General features: G+C 36.1%; 1 protein-coding gene across 2 annotated transcripts; it reads left to right on the plus strand.

Annotated features, from left to right (window-relative positions):
• The first annotated feature begins 2,021 nt into the window (after positions 1-2,021).
• Positions 2,022-18,235, plus strand: LOC128543177 (mitofusin-1-like). Of its 2 annotated transcripts, none has more exons than XM_053513534.1 (19): positions 2,022-2,080; positions 5,029-5,063; positions 5,144-5,266; positions 5,363-5,498; positions 6,225-6,387; positions 6,723-6,847; positions 7,008-7,116; positions 8,549-8,656; positions 8,764-8,917; positions 9,716-9,783; positions 11,697-11,818; positions 12,021-12,147; positions 12,255-12,359; positions 13,179-13,281; positions 13,735-13,961; positions 14,098-14,289; positions 14,457-14,653; positions 14,735-14,869; positions 17,288-18,235. In XM_053513534.1, the coding sequence occupies exons 3-19, from the start codon at positions 5,152-5,154 to the stop codon at positions 17,355-17,357; spliced, it is 2,256 nt and encodes a 751-aa protein (XP_053369509.1). In that variant the 5' UTR covers positions 2,022-2,080; positions 5,029-5,063; positions 5,144-5,151; the 3' UTR covers positions 17,358-18,235. The 2 variants fall into 2 exon arrangements, with proteins under 2 accessions (XP_053369509.1, XP_053369510.1); XM_053513535.1 differs by having other exon boundaries at positions 8,764-8,902.
• Positions 18,236-20,078: the final 1,843 nt, after the last annotated feature.

The raw sequence follows: 20,078 nt of genomic DNA on the forward strand, positions 1-20,078 counted from the left end.
ATTTTGAGTAAAATATTATAAAATCGCAATGTACTTCTCAGTTCTAAAACAAACACCTGCATCAGATTACATCTCCTAATAAGTCTGAAGTTGAAAAAGTGTTTTGATATAGATCATGGTTCCACCACGAAAGATTTTGGTTGAAGCAAGAGAGGATTATAAAACTTTTTGCTGTTCCAATGAAATGTATGACGACAAGTGCCTTCAAAAAAATTGCAAATTTATACATGCCTTGATAATATGGGGTTGCATGTCAGGTAAAGGTACAGGGCTAATGACAGTCATTACATCTTCATTTAATGCACAAGTTTATATTAAGATTTTGGACACTTTTCTTGTTTCATAAATTAAAAGGATGTTGGTCGATGGTGCATCTTGTCATAGGTCGAAAACCAGACTGATGAAGAATACTGTTTGTCGATACTTTATTCCAAAATTATACAATTAAATGAACATTTTCCAAGAATGGTGATTCCATACTTTTGTACTTTAAATAATAAAGATTGCAAATGCCAGTTACACAACTTGTAACTATCACGCTAAGATCCTTAATGAGTTTGACTAAAAAAGGACGTCAGTGGATAAAACAAATAGTCAAACTTGTATTTTCTGCGTTATACTTAAAATGACCCATTGGCGCCCTCTTTTGGTCATTTTATAAACATCAACTTGTAAAACGCTTCTAATCTGAAAAAGCTCATCTTCTGAGCTGTTGTCCTACAAAGAATCAATTTAATAATTAATATGCTATCGAGAAGCTGTATATTTAACATTTATGAAAGACAAAAAGTCAGAAGTTTTTTTGCCATAAGAAAGTCTTCACACCCTAAAATAAAAGTTTACACTAAATATCAGTACAAGTCCTTTGCAACATACAGTACAGTCTTAAAATGTCTGAACGTGTCTTATGGTAAATGTATGGCGTGGGACCTGAACACGAGACAAATTTATTAAATTACCACAAATTTTGCTTTAATTCAACAATGCGGACTTTAAAGTTTATATGACACAAAAGTAAGTTGAGGTAATTATTAACGTTATGAAGTGGCCACTACTCATTAACATATTGCTGTCATTTTTTATTTTATCCTGCAAAAATGTTTTTAAATAACTGGTGGTAATTCTTCCCTTGAGTATTTTTTTAGAGTGCAAGACAGACATAACAAGCTCCATTAGTTTGTCTTATTAACGTGAAGAAAAAAGAGAGCTTTTTTAATGAATGACGTGGTAAAATTATGTGGTAAATTTAAGACTTTGTGTTGTATTACATCACCCTGACAGCATTTATTTTCCTACCACAAAACATTTTAAGTATTTTTTCCCCTACTCTTCCAAATGTTAGCTGCCATTATGGTATTGTTCCTCTCCTTCTTATGATTGCTCTTTTGTGGGTCACAAAGCAGGTCACCTTTTACTCTTACAGGAATCTAGTTTATGATCTACATATTTGATTTGTCAAAGGTTAGACACTGGATGGCCTTTCTTATCCACCTCTACTATTTAATCTTGGCTTTGGGAACAGCACTGAGAGTTTAATGGCTTGTGCAACAAGCCGGGAATTGAACTTGGGCCTTCCACGTGGCAGGAATTCTACTGCTGAGCCAAACCACCAATCCCCATGTTAGCTAGCATGACAGAGTAACACCAGTGGTATTAACTAGGGCACCATGGTGGCACAGCAGTCATATTCTCCATGTGACCATGTGGATTTTGTCTTTTATAAAGTTGGATATTATAGAGACATGTAGTGATGTTTATGAAAATGCACTTAATAGGAAGAGATGGTAGATTTGGGATTAAATGTCTAAAAAAACATACTTAACTACAGGTTTAAAACACTTATAAGAACTTTCATTTGTTTACTGTGATGTTGGGTGTTGCTGGTTAATGAAAGGTTTGTTGGCAATGAAGAAATGTGTGACTTTTATTTTGGAAACAGAAGCTCCTTTCGGTTTTATACTCATGCACGTCAAGTGTGTGTGAGCGCGCGCGTGTGTGTGGGTCAAATATTCTCCTGTAGTCTGTAGTCTGCACTAATATCATGCCAAGTCCAAAGAGGATATAATAAACCGCAGAATAGGTAAGATGCATATTCGATTAATTAATCGATTAATCTGACATATTCTAAGCATCATGCGCTAATGTCATTTTCTGAGCTTTGATATTTATCTTGGAGTAATCCGAGGTAGAACGGACACTGAGCGCGTGAGCCAGTTAGCATGTTAGCTTGTTAGCGTGTTAGCAGCAGCCGGTACATTCCTCTAGTCGACTTTGCTATCCTAGTTGTGACCTTAGTGACAGGTTTTGTTTCGTTTTGTTGTAAAGTGTCTATTACCGTATAAGCTAAAAATGTTAACTAAAAGCATTAGTGTGTATTTTTTTTTACACGTTATTGTGCGCTAGTCTGTAAAGCTAGCAAGCTCAATATTTTAGTTTAATCTACTGTATATATTATCTAACGTTATTATGTAGTCAGGTTAACTGATAACGAGTTATTAATGAAGACTAAAAAAGTGTTAGGGACAAAATGTGTAGCAGATATCTTTAAATGATATCTCTACGTTTCATTTATTGGAGAACCATAAAATTCTCAGAAAAGTTTCTCTCTATCTGTCCGTCTGTCCAGCCAGATTTGGTCACAGCATCAAGCACAACTGGCTGGACGGAATTTAATGAAACTTTGACAGTATTGGGGTATTTGCTTCCTAAACTTAAATCTGTGCCATAAATGAAATGACAAAGCTTGAGTAGAAGGGATGTTACGGTCCAGATTGTGTTACAGCATCCAGTGCCTTTTCTTTTGCTTTTTAACTAATTTAACGTTTTCCCTCGAGGGGGGCGTGGCTATCCGCGTCAACAGTGTCGATCAACGCGATAGTTTACCGTGTATAGACAGCGTATGCGGAAGACACAGAAACAACAGTAATGCATCTACAAGCCTGCACAATTCTTAGGAAACAGAAAGAAAATCGTAAAACAGCATGACTTACTCTAAAAAAAAGAGACAAAACAAAAAGGAAAGTAGACTATGAAAACTGAAATCTTAAAGATGAATGGACAAATCAATTTACAGTATGTTTATTTTTCCTGTTGGAATTTTAAAACCAGTTTGTCTCATATGTTCTGAATCCGTGGCGCTAGTAAAAAGCAGCAATTTGAAGCGCCTTTATGAGATAAAACATGGGTCGTTAGAGCAAACATATCCGCAGCAGTCCGAGGTGAGGGCGTGTAAAATACCCAAACTGAGAGCACCAGTAGATATTAATGAGCAACGCTAAACTCAATATGTTTACTGGGATTACATTTTCACAGCTGAAATAACAGTGCTAAAGTGGTATAAGTGAATTTTAATTTGGAGTCATTTTAAGACAAAACTTAATCTTTATCAGATCTGTGATACACTTTTTGATTACCTATTAGGGAGTGTATTTGGCTGATGACAAAACTTAGCGTGAACAGGGTGTAAGATGCTCAACCTTACTTTTTTCTTCTTCTTTGTGTTAATAAGTAAGGCAGAGAGTTCTGCAGTACAGAAAGACAAGGAAACCTGTATGTGGGCTTCAACCTTAAGTGATATTATTGATAATGCTAAAAATAAGCTATAATTTTAACTTTGTAATTATTTCTAAAACCTTTTCTCCCCATCAACGATTTATCCTAGCGTGTATTTTTATATAAAAAAAATATATATATATATATATATATATATATATATATATATATATAAATATATATAAATATCCCAATTTGATATAAAAAAATTTTTTAGATTACAATTCTAAACAAACTTAGCAAAAGTTGCTCTTGCCACACAGGATGTTGGGCTGCCATTATTTGAATAGTCTAGAGCAGACATCACTAAATAGTGGACAATTCTGTCCAGACCAGACCCTGATGCTTTTCTGATAAATCAAAGTAAATAATACAGCAGTAACCTAGCGCTTTTTTCCTTGAGGCGGGCTTGCCTATACGTGTCACTCAACAAAACCAATTAATGCGATAGTTTATTGTGTATAGACAGAGTGTGTGGATGGAACAGAGCCATAACCAGGAAAATAGGCTATGAAAACTGAACCTTCAAAGATGAATGGACAGATGAATATATGTTTATTCTTCCTGTGGGAAGTTTTAACTCAGTTTGTCTCATATGTTCTGAAACACTATGAGGCAACACATGGGCTGTTTAAGCAAAAATATTTGCAGAAGTATGAGGTGAAGGCATGTCAAAGCAACCAGAGTTCTTTCATCATCATTAACAGCCCAGTAGCATGCAAATGAAGATCCACTGAAGATTGATTAAAGGTTTATATACAAGGCCATCAAAGATTAAACACTCCACATGTTTAACATAGTTACTGAAAAAAAAAAAAAAAAAAAAAAAAAAAATATATATATATATATATATCGGCATTATCGGTTTCGGCCGAAACGTAAGAAAGCGCCGAAAATAAAAGCCGAAATTGTCGCCACGCCTCTCCCATCCTCCCGTCTCGTTCGCGCTGTCATTACGCATCAAACACGGAGTATGTCCGCAGTTTGGAAGCACTTCAAAGTTTCAGATGAGGACAGCAAAGTTGCAATATGCAAAAAATTTTTAATACAAACAAAAAGAAAATATTTTAAACATGTTTTTTTAATGAAGCCATTTTCGGTTTCGGTATCGGTTTTCGGCCAAGTGCATCCAAAAATTTCGGTTTCGTTTTCGGCCCAGAATTTTCATTTCGGTGCATCCCTAATATATATATATACACACATCTGAATCCTGACACAAACTTGAAATTCGGACCTTGGCTCGAAGAAAATTTTATTGACCGGACCTTCAGTACGACTGGTTTAGAGTGTGCTACCTGCCAGATTGCAGAGGAATAGGAATAGGCACATAATTATTATTATTATTATTATTATTATTATCATTGTATAATATGGAATAGGATTTAGGAAATAATCCTTTATAAATAAATCAGTGGCAAAATAAGCATGAATAAGCATTGTGCAAAATGAAAATGATCCTGTGTGTCTATTTTTTAGGTTCAGCAGATCTTTCTCTTTTGTGGATATTTAAGGTATGAACGGAAAAATAATGACTCACTACGAGAAACATAAGTGATGAAATCTAAACCCTGAATTTTGTCCCAACTTACAGGTATAAACATGGACCAGGAGGACCGCTCTCCACTCAAACGCTTTGTTCTGGCCAAAAAGAAAATTGGTGATGTTTTTGAGCAGCTGCTTATTTACGTTCAGGAATGTTCATTGTTTGTTAAAGGTGAATAGAAATGAATTACATATTTGTAATTTTTTTGGAGCAAAACAAATATTTTTGTTGGTATGATTTCGGATTCTTTATCTGGTTGTCTTTCAGATACGTGCTCTAATGAATCGTTAGAGCATATAGCAGAACAAGATCAGTTGGATGAGATAGAAGCGTACACTAGCAAACTAGCAGTTATAAAAGAAGTGCTGGCCCGCAGACATATGAAAGTGGCTTTTTTTGGCAGGTGAGGTTTCTGCTTCCTTCTGCAAATCATTTGCTAACTCTTTACCCGAGGTTGTATTTGAGAGAGAGTGCTGTTGTAATGAATATAAGCACTGCTGTGATGCGGTTGTAAGCATAAGTCCGCAGCCAGAGTGGTGAAGATATCACAACGTGCTGATATCCAGTACAACAGCATGACCTTGAATGTTGTATTGCTTTTATACAACAGTTTGACAAACACTATTTGTTATCAAGATATTATGATTTTCCTGTTTATTTAACCAGTTTTTTTGCTCCGCCAACACATATCTTTCTGTGACTGGTGGAACTAGTGTTAAGCTGGGGGGAGATTAGTTTTAAACTCTTGCCGGTAATATGTAGCCAAAAGGTGAGAAGAATAAACCATAGGGGTGTTGGACAGTTCTGTAAATATTGCAAGCTTTTCTTTACAGTATGTCTTTAAAAAAAAAAAAGATTTGACTAACTAAATGTTCCACGGTTGAATCTGAAATAGTGTAACATGAAATCTGGTTCACCATGTAGGCTGTAGAATCCATTGTCTACACATTTAAGTAGTGCCCTTGAACAGAGGTTAACGATGACAAGTATGAAGTCGACTCATGCATATAGTTAAACATCCCAGTGCTGTTATCAGTACTCTTGAAAAGCCTCTTGTCCGAATAAACTACTTGGTTGGAAGTAACTGTTGGATATAATTATTTTTAAATGAATTGTATTATTTTATCAGGACAAGCAATGGAAAGAGTACTGTTGTCAACGCCATGCTGCATGACCGAGTAATGCCCAGTGGTATTGGCCACACAACTAACTGCTTTTTGAGTGTTGAGGGCACTGATGAAGACAGAGCTTACCTAAAGACTGAGGGATCTGAGGAAGAGAAGAGCATCAAGGTGAGAGCCATCTTGATGAGATTTACTAAAATTGTAACAGTGAGGTTATTTACTGTAAGGAGTAAATCGTTTTGTTGAATGCTAGTATAGGGAAATCTTTAATCATACAATTAACAAATATAATCCACTACAGAATTGCGAAATGTTCCTTGAAGTAAAGTGTAGTTTGCTTTGAATGCTTTTTCCTGAAATCGTTCTTCCATACCACACTTTTTATTTGTTAACAAATAAAACAACAAGGTTGTTCAAACCAGATCTAATGTGACACTTGCATGTGCATTGGAGTAGCATTTAAATCTCATTGTAAAAATGTAAATGCTTTTATTTTAAATCAGACGGTCAATCAGCTGGCTCACGCACTGCACATGGATGACAGTCTTGATGCTGGCTGTTTGGTGAAGGTCTTCTGGCCCAAAACAAAGTGCGCCCTTCTAAGAGATGACCTAGTACTCATGGACAGGTACTGATTTTTATGATGAATCTTCTATGTTAAATGCGCATCGTGGTATGGCTATACATGGATTGGGTTGTGCATGCCTTTCATGTGTATTGCCATTATTGTGAAGCAGTTGTTTTGGGAGGAACAATAAGGTGACATTGATCATGTTTTGTATCCACAGTCCTGGAACTGACGTCACCACACAGTTGGACAGCTGGATCGACAAGTTCTGCCTGGACGCTGATGTGTTTGTGCTGGTGGCCAATTCTGAGTCTACGCTGATGAACACAGTGAGAAGCTACTGCCGCACATCTAGATGACATTTCCAAATTTTATTTTTTCATAACCTATATGAGTTCCAAAATAACAATATGGCACTTGAAATCTGTTAAACTGGTTATCGATGCTGTCATCTGACTGAGTAGATATACAGTCATTTAATATGGTATGTGGAATCACTGGTTTGCCTAAGCGTCACACAAGGATTAATATAAACTGCCTATACAAAAAAATAAGTTACCATTTCAGATGGGTCAAATTATTTGGGTGCGTCATGCAAATAAAAAACTAAGGTGATTTAAAATGACTGGAATTAGGTTACGAACCCTTCGACGATTATCAAAACCTTAAAGGAAAGTCAACCTTGTAAACTTTGTAAAAGAAATGTGGCCAGTGAATTTGATGAAAGTGAGAGCATTTTCAAACACACACCATGTGAACTGCTTATTGAGGTTAATCAGAAAAAAAACAGGTTTAAGCTTGCTAATAAACATAAAGATTGGACTTATTGGATGCTGTAATCAAAGATAAAGGTGACTGAGTAAAATGTTATTGTGGTTCCGTTCTTTTTTTGACCAAGCAGTATAGAATGTGTTTACACTTGGCAGAGTAGGGGAGTGTCACATTGCTGAGCATTCTGATTGGTTGTGCGTTGGAGCGCAGATGGTCATTCCCGGCTCTGTTTAGACCAGCTGAAGTATCTATGGCATGCAGAATCCAATGAGGCACTTGTGTAAGCTTGGGGTAGAGCTGCAGTTTCTGTTTAAGTTTTAAAACTGCATCATAAAAAACATTAAAACTCTTTCAGATTAAAATAAAAATAATAATTTTGGTGAGGAAAATTTATTTAAGCCTAACTGGTATAGGGCTAAATGTCCAGGATATGACATTTTTATAGCCAGTTTGCTGATTAAACACAATATAATTTAAACACACACACACACTAATCAGCAGCTCATAAAAACAGTTGGAGTCAAAGCCAGTCAGGGCAATAATGTATAACGCTATAAAAATGTTTCAATAAAAGATAAACAAAATGGAAATTAATATTGGAAACCACTAACAATTTAATTAAAATCAGTTTTTTTTTTGAACTGGGATTAAACAGGTTTGAGAATTGTGACCAGACAAAAAACAAATCTAATACATACTATTAGGCCCAATTAGTTTGTGACAAGGTAAGTAGTGATGCATTTAGTACAGTATGTAGTAAATATTTTGCCAATTTCTTTTTGAATTCAATCTTTCAGCAAAATCCATGTAGTTTAATTTCATGTACTATATGCACTATATGACCTACATGCGTTTGTGGCTAACACTTAAGTTCAATCCCGACTTATGTTATCTGTTTGTGTGTATTGTTGAAGCATTTTTCCTCAGCCTAGTTGTTACTAAAGTTTAGACTTTTACCGCCATCATCTTCTTCTGTTTCCTTCCTTAAAGGAGAAACACTTCTTCCACAAAGTAAATGAACGCCTTTCGAAACCCAACATTTTCATCCTGAATAATCGCTGGGACGCTTCCGCCTCTGAGCCTGAATACATGGACGAAGTGAGTATTTTTTAACACAAGTTTCATATACAGTATATTGTCTTTTTATTACCTCATAATTTTTGCATGATTACACAGCTGATTTTTACAACTACTTTCCACTTTAGGTGCGTAAGCAGCACATGGACCGGTGTGTAAACTTCCTGGTGGAGGAGCTCAGGGTGGTAGATCGCCAACAGGCTCCCAATCACATCTTCTTTGTGTCTGCCAAGGAGGTGCTAAATTCCAGAATGCAACGGGCACAGGGTATGCCAGAGTCTGGTAAGCAGGTCACTCTCAGGGTACATGGCACTTTAACTGCCCCCTTTTGCCAGCAAGCCACAGGTTGCAACTTGTATATTGTCTGAGTAAAAGCCACAGTGAACCCATATACCCATAAGAAGTAGAGGAGATACTTTTAGCTCTTGTGTGACTTATAAACAACAGCGTCACAAAATATTTAAGCACAGTGTGACTGTTGTCAAAAAGAAGACAAATGATAATGGGGTTGCATTTTGACAACCAGTCAGAAAGCAAGACCGACCGGCCCTGCCTTTATTGGAGGGGAGTGAGGATGTGTGATATGTTACAATGGATTCTCTGTGACTTCATTGTAACAAATACATCACTGAATGATATAATTATAATTATATAAGTAATTACAGATAATTTATTAAAGATTATAATAATAATAATAATATGAACAAAACGTTTGCATGGACTTAATGGGCATTTTTGTGACCCATTACAAAATCAATAAACTAAGACTATTATGGTTTATCTATTCTCATATCAATTTTTCTTTTATAATGACAAATTACATTCATCCAAAACACAACTTCTGAACAAGTAATAAAAAAAAAAAAATTAAACATTCATGTCTTTGCTAATCCATAAAGAAGCTTTAAATTCCCACAACACCACTTTGCCATAAACGTGTGCCAGTGAAGAATCAAAAACTCTGAATTGACCTAAGCTTTTCACATTTCACTTCTGTTGCTGTGGTATGTATTTTAACATCTCAACCCCCTTTTGAGAAGAGTTCCTGTGCTAAAGCTGCCATTCTTTTTTTTTTTCTAGGTGGCGCATTAGCAGAAGGTTTCAAGGAGAGACTAAAGGAGTTTCAGAGTTTTGAGAGGACATTCGAGGCAAGTGGTGGCTGAGACAATGATCATCAGGAAAAAATCTTTTTTAATTAAAAGCTGTTTGAGTTGAACCATGTATGGATATAGCTTGCAGTGAGGGGGGGGGTGTAATGTAAAAACCCATGATTGATTTAAACAAAAAAAAAATGCTATAGTCCTGGTCATATTAGTCTTGATGTCTGTGAGCAAGTAAAACATAAATGAAAAGACCATCAGAACCAGGCACAAAAAGGATTTTTTTAGTTTCATTAAAGATAGGAGAGGCTGTTTCAGGAAGTGAAACATATAGATTGGTTGGAAATTTAAATAGGGATTACAGTATCACAAGCTGATGGTTCCACATGACTGCACACTCAGGCTCTTTATATCTTTAGAAGGTTTCTACAGTAAACAATTTCAGTGTAAATACAAAGGAATTAGAACATTTAAGGAAATCTTCAGTTGAATTTGTAAAGCTAAATTAAAAAACAACAGCAATGTAATTAAAAATTTATCACAATTTCTTTTGTTTTCCATGAATTTGTCATCATCAACTGAAGATTTCCTTAAATGAATTAGAACATTTAAGGAAATCTTCAGTTGAATTTGTAAAGCTAAATTAAACTTTTATTTCTCCAGATGATATCTATAAGACATCTGTAAGAAAATTAATGAACTTTTGATCTGATTTAGGAGGCTGACTCATTGTCGCTAACTTTTTTTTAAAAATTATTATTCCCCTTTTTCTTTAGGCTTGTTGCTTAAAAGTAACACTTATTTGTATTTCCATTAGAATGTTTTTTTTTTTTTTTTTTTTTTAGAAAGCAAGATTTCTCAAATAGGTGGAAATTGTTTAATACTGCGTACACCAATAGTGACAATAGCTTACAAATGTTCATGAGTCTTAAAACATAACTAAAAATATTTGTTTCGCGATATGTACAGACATGCAAGGTTGTGCTGTACAGTTTTGCTGAAGAACATCTTAATATCTCTACCAGTTTATTTCCCGCCTAGCCATTTTCTTTTTCTAGGCCCCTGTGCTCTTTTCCGTCAATCTGTGTGTTCATTGCTGAAGTCTAGATTTGCTAAGGCGAGGACGCCTTTCCTCTCAGTTCACCTTTACACTTGTGTTTTCTTATTTAATGCTTGCTTGTTTTTTTTTTGGATTATGTTGATGTTCTTTGTATGATTTTAAATACTGTATTTTTTGGACTATAAGGCTTTTGGCTTTTGTTCAAACAGCTGGATACAGCATAATATTATGATTTTAATGTCTAAATATAATCATCTACTGTACTTTTTGTGTTGGATTTGAGTGATATGGCAAAAGTATCACTTAATACATTTCTGCACTATAGAGTATGATGGAATATATTAAAAGATATGGCAGCAAAATACTAATGTTAACTTATGGTTTTTCTTATTTAAGTTTATATAAATAAGAAAAAATGCAAATAGGGAAAATGGAAAAAAGTAAAATTAGAACATTAAATCTGTTCATTTTAATAAGAGTTCTAAAAGTACTGATGTAGTATCAGAAGAATTTATTGTGAGTCAAGGTAAATCTACACCATAATTAGTATTATAAAGTGAATTGCATGAAAAAATGCAATTTAGCAGGGAGCGACATATTGTTCAGAAAATACAGTATTTGTTGAACAACTTTTTTTTTTTTTAAGTTTCTATTGTTGATATAGTTTCATTGTTATATGTGATGTTTGAGTATTTTTACTTTTCCCATTGATCTGATTTGAATATATTGATTTAGCATTTTCTTTATTGTAAGTTACTGTGAGATGAAGTGTAATGATACAACCCTGCTGCTGACTTTTCTTATCGTCCTCTCCCTTGGTTTGGGACGAGCAACAGCAGCAGGTCAGTATCTCATGGCTTTAAGTCCCACTCATCCCAGTGACCCTTATATGGCCTCGCAGGAGTGTATCTCGCAGTCAGCAGTGAAAACAAAGTTTGAGCAGCACACAATCAGGGCAAAGCAGATCACTGAAAGTGTTAAAGACATCATGGATCAAATCCACATTGCTGCCGCTGAGAAGAGGTGGGTTCACTCTTTTTAGTTCTGTTTTCTGAGTTTTACTCTGGCTGCTAACATATTAGAGCAGGCCACTGTGAAATTAAGTGCACAGTTTAATATGTCATTTATGCCTTATGTCTCTGTTATAAAAAGCTCATCTGTATTGTGTTGTCTGTGATCATAAGCAGCAAGATGTGTCTGTGAAAATCTTTGTAATTGTTTTCAGGGTGGCCTCTCTAGAAGAGAGAGAGTATCTTAAGGATAGATTGGAGTTTGTCCGAAATCAGCTCAACCTTCTCACTGAGGATATCAAAAAGAAAATTAAGAGGGTCTCGGAGCAGGTGGCTAATCAGGTAAAAATGCCATAATGCAGCCCCCTATTAAAAATAATATATGGAATAAACTGTAGATGGTAATGTGTGATGGCTGTGTATCATTGCCTTTTTTTTTTCTTACCCAGGTATCAAATGCCATGGCAGAGGAGATCTGTCGGCTCTCAGTGCTCATCGACGAGTTTCATTCAGACTTCCACCCATCCGCTCATGTGCTAAAGATATACAAATCAGTGAGTTGATCTTCTCTTGGATCCTTTTATACGAAGAGATTCATACATTATGCGTATTGTTGCATCTAAACTGACTGAAGGTTTTCCTTTAAGTCAGCGTAGTTGCTGACTCTATTAAACACATTTATCCATAAAAATTATTGAAAGGGCCCCTAAGTGGCGCAGTGGTAAAGTGCTCACCCTATCATCTGGAGATCACGAGTTCGATCACGAGCAGTGATGCTGTAACCGCTCGCAGCTGGAGGTCTAGAGAGAGCTGATTGGCAGAGCTCTCTCAGAGGGGAGGGATAAGAGGTACTTAGCGCTCCCATGTTAATCACGGCTCTACAGCCATTCAGGGGCGTCTGTGAGCTCACGCAAGTTAAAGAAGCAGATAGCGCTGTCCTCCGAGTGTGTTATGCCGCTCCCAATGGTGCGTCAGCGAGCCTTTCGAAAATATGCGGTCAGCTGACGTCACATATTTGGAGGAAACATGTGATAGTCTTCTGCCCTCCTGACTGAGTAGTAGTAGTAGCCTTAATGTGGGAGCCCCCTAGTGACATTGGATACGACTAAATTAGGGAGACAATTGAAGAAAAATGTTGTATGTCTTTTACGTCATGTGTGTGATGATAAACATGAAGGCTATAACCTTCTATCTTTATCCAATTTTCTAACTAATGAAGCACATTTGATGCTTAATATTTCTTGACTGATTAACTACCTTTACTAGGTGAATTTTACTTTATATTGTACTAAGGATGCAGTCTGTTTAATTTTTAATGAACAATGTCCAAAGTAACAGGAATAATTATGTGAAATGTGGAACCTCTTTCTTAGGACCTGCTTAATCATGTGGAGAAGGGAATGGGAAAGAACCTGGCTTTCCGCTGCTCTTCTGCCGTCGATGCTTCGGTGCAGTCCTCTCAGAAAGAAATGATTGGTGTGTATGCCTACCATAATAAAAGTCTTTTAAAAGAAAATTAAACAAAACACCATTTTTGTGATGTTGTAGAAAAATTACCACGTGATGTGACCATGAAGCAGTGTTACTGGTATCACCCTGAAGGTTATAATTTTCGATCACAAAGTATTTGTTTAACTCCTAGCATCATCAGCCCATTTTTCCGTCTTGACATTACATTGCCAAAACATTTCTTTTTTTTTTAAGTGCTGACACTGAGGACCCCTTACAAAAATTATATGTCAGATTTACTTTTATAGGAAGAAATTAACCAGTACCACCTGACCAATTGAATTGTGAAATCAACAGTGCTATGGTATTACAGTACAATATGCAATTGTTTATTGTTTGGCTTCCTTATTCTAAAAGAGAGCACATATTGCAAACCAGCACCAGTCCTTTAATCATCTTTTCTGCCCACTGTGCTAACAGAATGTTTGCAGCCTTTGCTACCACCTGATACTCGGAACCAGATCCACATGCTGATTCCTTCCAGAAAGTTTGACCTTAGCTACGACCTGAACTGCGCGACACTCTGTGCCGATTTCCAGGAGAACATCGAGTTTCGGTTCTCTCTTGGATGGACGGCTCTGGTCAGCCGGTTCCTCGGCCCAGCCAATGCCAAGCGCGCCCTCATGCTGGTGGATCAAAACCTCCCGGTAACTTCAGATATGTATAGCTTATATAGTTATGTCAGCTGTCATTCCTAAATTAGGTTATATCAACAAAATTCGCTATTTGTTATTCTAAAACACATCATTTGTCATTAAGCCTTTTCTTTCTCATTTTTTCCAGCTCACACGTTCTTTGGCCTCCACTCCAGTAAGTGGTGCCATTATACAGGCTCCACCCCCTACAGCTGCTGCAGTGACTCCAAACCAATCCCAGGCTGTGGTGAGCCAGGAGGAGCTCATGATGTCTATGGTTACAAATCTGGCTTCCATCACCTCACGTACTTCCATGAGCGCGGTCATCATCGGGGGAGTGGTGGGTAACACATTAATCCAATCGTGTTTAAAGTCGAACAATTTTACAGAGAAAGTGTTTTGAAATAGGTTTGCCCTGTCAAAATATGTTTATCTCTTGTTTATTGTTTATTCCTTGTTTATTGGTATATATAAGTGTTATAATCACCCCATTTGTCTTTGCAACAGGTATGGAGGATGATAGGCTGGAGAGTCATCGCTCTATCCATGAGTCTTTATGGCCTAGTGTACTTTTATGAGAGGCTCACATGGACCACCAAGGCTAAGGAAAGGGCACTGAAGAAGCAGTTTGTAGATTATGCCACTGAGAAACTCCAGATGATCGTCAGCTTCACCAGTTCAAACTGCAGCCACCAAGTACAGCAGTAAGTAACCTCCTCACTGTGTCTACGTGAAGATTTTGATTTAATTGTACACAGTTGTAAGAGATTGTTTGTACCACATAGGGAGATAGCCAGCACGTTTGCCAGGCTGTGCCAGCAGGTGGATGTAACCCAGCGGCACCTTGAGAAGGAAATCAGCCGGCTGACAACAAAGATTCAACAGCTGGAGACCGTCCAAAGCCACGCCAAATCACTGAGGTGAGCACACAACATAAAGCTCTTGTGTGTGTGTGTGTGTGTGTGTAATATATATACAGTGGTGTGAAAAACTATTTGCCCCCTTCCTGATTTCTTATTCTTTTGCATGTTTGTCACACAAAATGTTTCTGATCATCAAACACATTTAACTATTAGTCAAAGATAACACAAGTAAACACAAAATGCAGTTTTTAAATGATGGTTTTCATTATTTAGGGAGAAAAAAAATCCAAACCTACATGGCCCTGTGTGAAAAAGTGATTGCCCCCCTTGTTAAAAAATAACTTAACTGTGGTTTATCACACCTCAGTTCAATTTCTGTAGTCACCCCCAGGCCTGATTACTGCCACACCTGTTTCAATCAAGAAATCACTTAAATAGGAGCTACCTGACACAGAGAAGTAGACCAAAAGCACCTTAAAAGCTAGACATCATGCCAAAATCCAAAGAAATTCAGGAACAAATGAGAACAAAAATAATTGAGATCGATCAGTCTGGTAAAGGTTATAAAGCCATTTCTAAAGCTTTGGGACTCCAACGAACGACAGTGAGAGCCATTATCCACGAATGGCAAAAACATGGAACAGTGGTGAACCTTCCCAGGAGTGGCCGACCGACCAAAATTACCCCAAGAGCGCAGAGACAACTCATCCGAGAGGCCACAAGAGACCCCAGGACAACATCTAAAGAACTGCAGGCCTCACTTGCCTCAATTAAGGTCAGTGTTCACGACTCCACCATAAGAAAGAGACTGGGCAAAAACGGCCTGCATGGCGGATTTCCAGAGCGCAAACCACTTAAGCAAAAAGAACATTAAGGCTCGTCTCAATTTTGCTAAAAAACATCTCAATGATTGCCCAGACTTTTGGGAAAATACCTTGTGGACCGACGAGACAAAAGTTGAACTTTTTGGAAGGTGCGTGTCCCTTTTACATCTGGCGTTAAAGTAACACAGCATTTCAGAAAAAGAACATCATACCAATAGTAAAATATGGTGGTGGTAGTGTGATGGTCTGGGGTTGTTTTGCTGCTTCAGGACCTGGAAGACTTGCTGTGATAGATGGAACCATGAATTCTACTGTCCACCAAAAAATCCTGAAGGAGAATGTCCAGCCATCTGTTCGTCAACTCAAGCTGAAGCGATCTTGGGTGCTGCAGCAGGACAATGACCCAAAACACACCAGCAAATCCACCTCTGAATGGCTGAAGAAAAACAAAATGAAGACTTTGGAGTGGCCTAGTCAAAGTCCTGACCTGAATCCTATTGAGATGTTGTGGCATGACCTTAAAAAGGCGGTTTATGCTAGAAAACCCTCAAATAAAGCTGAATTACAACAATTCTGCAAAGATGAGTGGGCCAAAATTCCTCCAGAGCGCTGTAAAAGACTAGTTGCAAGTTATTGCAAACGCTTGATTGCAGTTATTGCTGCTAAGGGTGGCCCAACCAGTTATTAGGTTCAGGGGGCAATTACTTTTTCACACAGGGCCATGTAGGTTTGGATTTTTTTTCTCCCTAAATAATAAAAACCATCATTTAAAAACTGCATTTTGTGTTCAATTATGTTATCTTTGACTAATAGTTAAATGTGTTTGATGATCAGAAACATTTTGTGTGACAAACATGCAAAAGAATAAGAAATCAGGAAGGGGGCAAATAGTTTTTCACACCACTGTATATATATATATATATATATATATATATATATATATTTATTTATTCTTTTTTAAACAAGTCAACATGGGTCTCTGAGATCTCTGCGAGATCCCTGTCTGAGTATATCTGTTAATGTACCCGCTGAAATAAATAATTTTCTCATAGCTCATATAAAATTATCCTAGATATTTTACTGTAATACAGCAACATTAGCCTCACAAACTAACAAACTATCTTAAACAAACTATAATTAATAACTTATTATAAAAATAGTTATCTTAATTTTAATCATTCAACTTGTTTCTTACTATTTCATTTTTCATATTAAAAATATCATTTTGGTACCGTAAAGATGTTTAACTATTGGCAGAGTTCATTACTGAGTAAAGATAGTTATTAGCTTTTAAACTGATTACCAAGATTGAATGGATTAAACCCAAACCTCAAACTCATGACAACAAGAAGGCCTATAAATAGTCAACCCCCACCTAATGACAATTGTGTGATTTACCTTTAAATTCAAATTTTATTTGTCACATACACAGTCATACACAGTACGATATGCAGTGAAATGCTTAAATGCTTTAATAAATTGGTCAAAATATAACCTAACTGTGTTGTGTAGATATTGCAGGTAATATTTATGTTGATAAAAAACAAACAAACAAAAAAACATTTATTTTAACAAAGGTGTTTCTGGCTATAAAACATCTGAGGAAACTCTGGTATTTGAAATAAAATTTTTTTGTTTTTGTTTCTTTCAGATACAAAGCCACAGATTTGGAGAGAGAGCTGGAGAGCTTCACAAGCCAGTATCTCCAGCCACAGAATTGAACTCTTCATTGTCAATATAAGGCCACCTGCCACAGAACTTTGAGTTTATTCCACCAGGAAGGATTGACACAAGATGTGTAGCAGCTGTTTATCTGCACTTTACAAATATTATCCATGAAAAACTGTCAAACACTTGCACCGTCACGGGTTGGTTTCTGGCTTTCTTACTGTGAAGAGTTAAGTTGTGGTTTTATTGCTGTGTTTAAATGAAATCTGTAATGTAATAATATTGATTACTAAACTCTAAATACCCTACTGTATGTACTGTTAAAAACATGAAGAAAATGCTGAAAAGGACTGAGCTATAAAATTGACTCCTTGGCACTTCAGAATATTGTAAACACGTTTTTCCTAAACAAAACCAGATTACTTTGTTCGCATCCAGCTGACTTGACTAATCGCCTTTTTCTGAACCATAGTTTCTAGAAGCAAAAAGGGGAAAAATTAGTATTTTCAGTGCCTATTTTCTAAAATCTTTTTATGATTGTAACTCATTGTAAAGACTTGGTTTTTGGGCTCTGTGATTTGTAAAAATATGAAATTAATTATGAATTCAATTAAAAAAAATCCTGAAAATTATTATAAAACTTATTAGATATAGAAATTATTATAGAAAACATTATTACACTTGATGGCTTGGATTTATTATCTAGGTTCTAGGACAATATTGTATTTCTTCAAAAGTATAAAATAATGTGGCATTAGGTAATTAAGTAATAACACACCGACAAGCCACCTTATTTCCTAACATTTCAGCTGAGGAGGTGGGATAAGCGAATGGGCTGGCTAGCAGCTGAGGATTCTTAACAATGACAAACTATTTTGTATAAAAATGTATATTGACTAAATCCAATAAACAGTCATATTTTTGGTTAGGATATTGCAGGAATTCAGCCTTATAGTTCCAGTCCCGGTGTCCTTGATCAGATTACTGACTGTGTATGTCCTCCTCATGTCTTGTGGGTTTCTTTTTACCTCCCAAAAATATGGCAGTAGGACATGACTCTAAATTGCTAAGTTTGAACAAAAACATTTACTCTGTATGTTTTATTCAGGGTTTATTCCTGCTTTCCACCATTTTACCAGGGTAGGCTCTGTATCCACCATGACCCTACTCAGGTTAAAATAAATACTGCGGATTAAGGATTTATTAATATAATTAAATATTAAAGTAAATTTATAAATTCTTAACAAATTTTAAGTCATATCGCAAACACTGCCTACAGCAATTTAAATGGCCTCACTTTATTACAGTATTATATTAGATGTTTAGACGTTTTAGGAAAAGATTTGTTTTTGGCCTGGTCAGGTCACAATTCTCACACCTGACTGATCCCAGTTGAAAATCCAAACACATTTCTATATAATCATTAGTGGTTTCTAATTTGATCCGCCATGTTTTAACCTTTTACAGATTTATATATCACTGCCCTGACTGGTTTTGAACAGTTTTAATGAGCTGCTGATTAGTCTGTGTTTTTTTTTGTCTATAGGTAGTCTGCAGTATACAGTATTAGTGCGGTGGTGATTCTTGGGCAAACCTGTGACTCCACATACCACATTAAATGACTTGACACCATTGATAACCAGTTTAACAAATTTAAAGTGCCATATTGTTATTTGAAATTTAATCAGGCTGTGAAAAACTAAAATGTCATCTAGATGTGGAGCAGTAGCTTTTCACTGGGTTCATCAGCGTGGATCAGAATTGGCCTCACAAACACATTAGCGTCCAGACTGAACTTGTCCATCCAACTGTGTGGTAACGTTAGTCAAAACATGATGCATGATGATGATAAGCAGCTGCTCAAAAACATCATCACAAATTCCCCCTTTGGCCAGAACAAAGCGTTTGACTGGAGAGCGGTCCTACTTGTTTTTACCTGAAAGTTAGGACAAAATTCAGGTCCACAGACAAAAAAGATCTGCTAAATATAAAAACAATTGATTATTTTCTTATTTTTGACATTTAAATGCTTAAATACATCAATCCTTTATTCATAGAGGTTTTTCTAAGTTATATTCCAATTAACTACCCATATCACAAGTATTTTTAATCAAAGCTGATAAATCATAAGTCCTTAATGAAAAAAATTACACTGGTACTGTAAATATGCTAAAAAAAATGTAATTATTTAACATTTTCAGCTAATAATGCTATATAAACAGGCTAACAAGCTAACACACCAACAGTCTCAAATGAGTAGAAAATAAAGGCAAATGACTTAGATACCCTCTAGTGGCCATATGCAGTACAACTTTAATTCAACTAAAACAGTATTACTGAACAGATTACTGTCAATATATACTAATTAATATTAACTAAATAAATAACCTACTGCTACTACTACAACTACTACTTCTAATAATAATTCCAGTCCAGACATATCAAATATCATTCAGCATCAGTATATAATTAAATATAAATAATGTGTGTGTCTTGTTTTAGGATTTAGCGGTGGTAATACCAAATTAACACTATGTACAAACAAAACATGCCTATATATATATATATATATATATATATATATACACACATACACACACAAACACAAGAAGTGCCCTTGTTCCTGGATAAGGCAGGGCTAGAAAGAGGGGCATTTTGTGGCAGAACCCCCTTCTGGATGTTATACTCTGTGTCCCAGCTCCAAATAAATTCATCGGCATAAATACAGTACAAATATCAAGTGGCATAGACTTGGTGTGTAATGAAATTACCAT

The sequence above is a fragment of the Clarias gariepinus genome, chromosome 15, assembly GCF_024256425.1.
Source record: "Clarias gariepinus isolate MV-2021 ecotype Netherlands chromosome 15, CGAR_prim_01v2, whole genome shotgun sequence".
NCBI lineage: Eukaryota > Metazoa > Chordata > Actinopteri > Siluriformes > Clariidae > Clarias > Clarias gariepinus.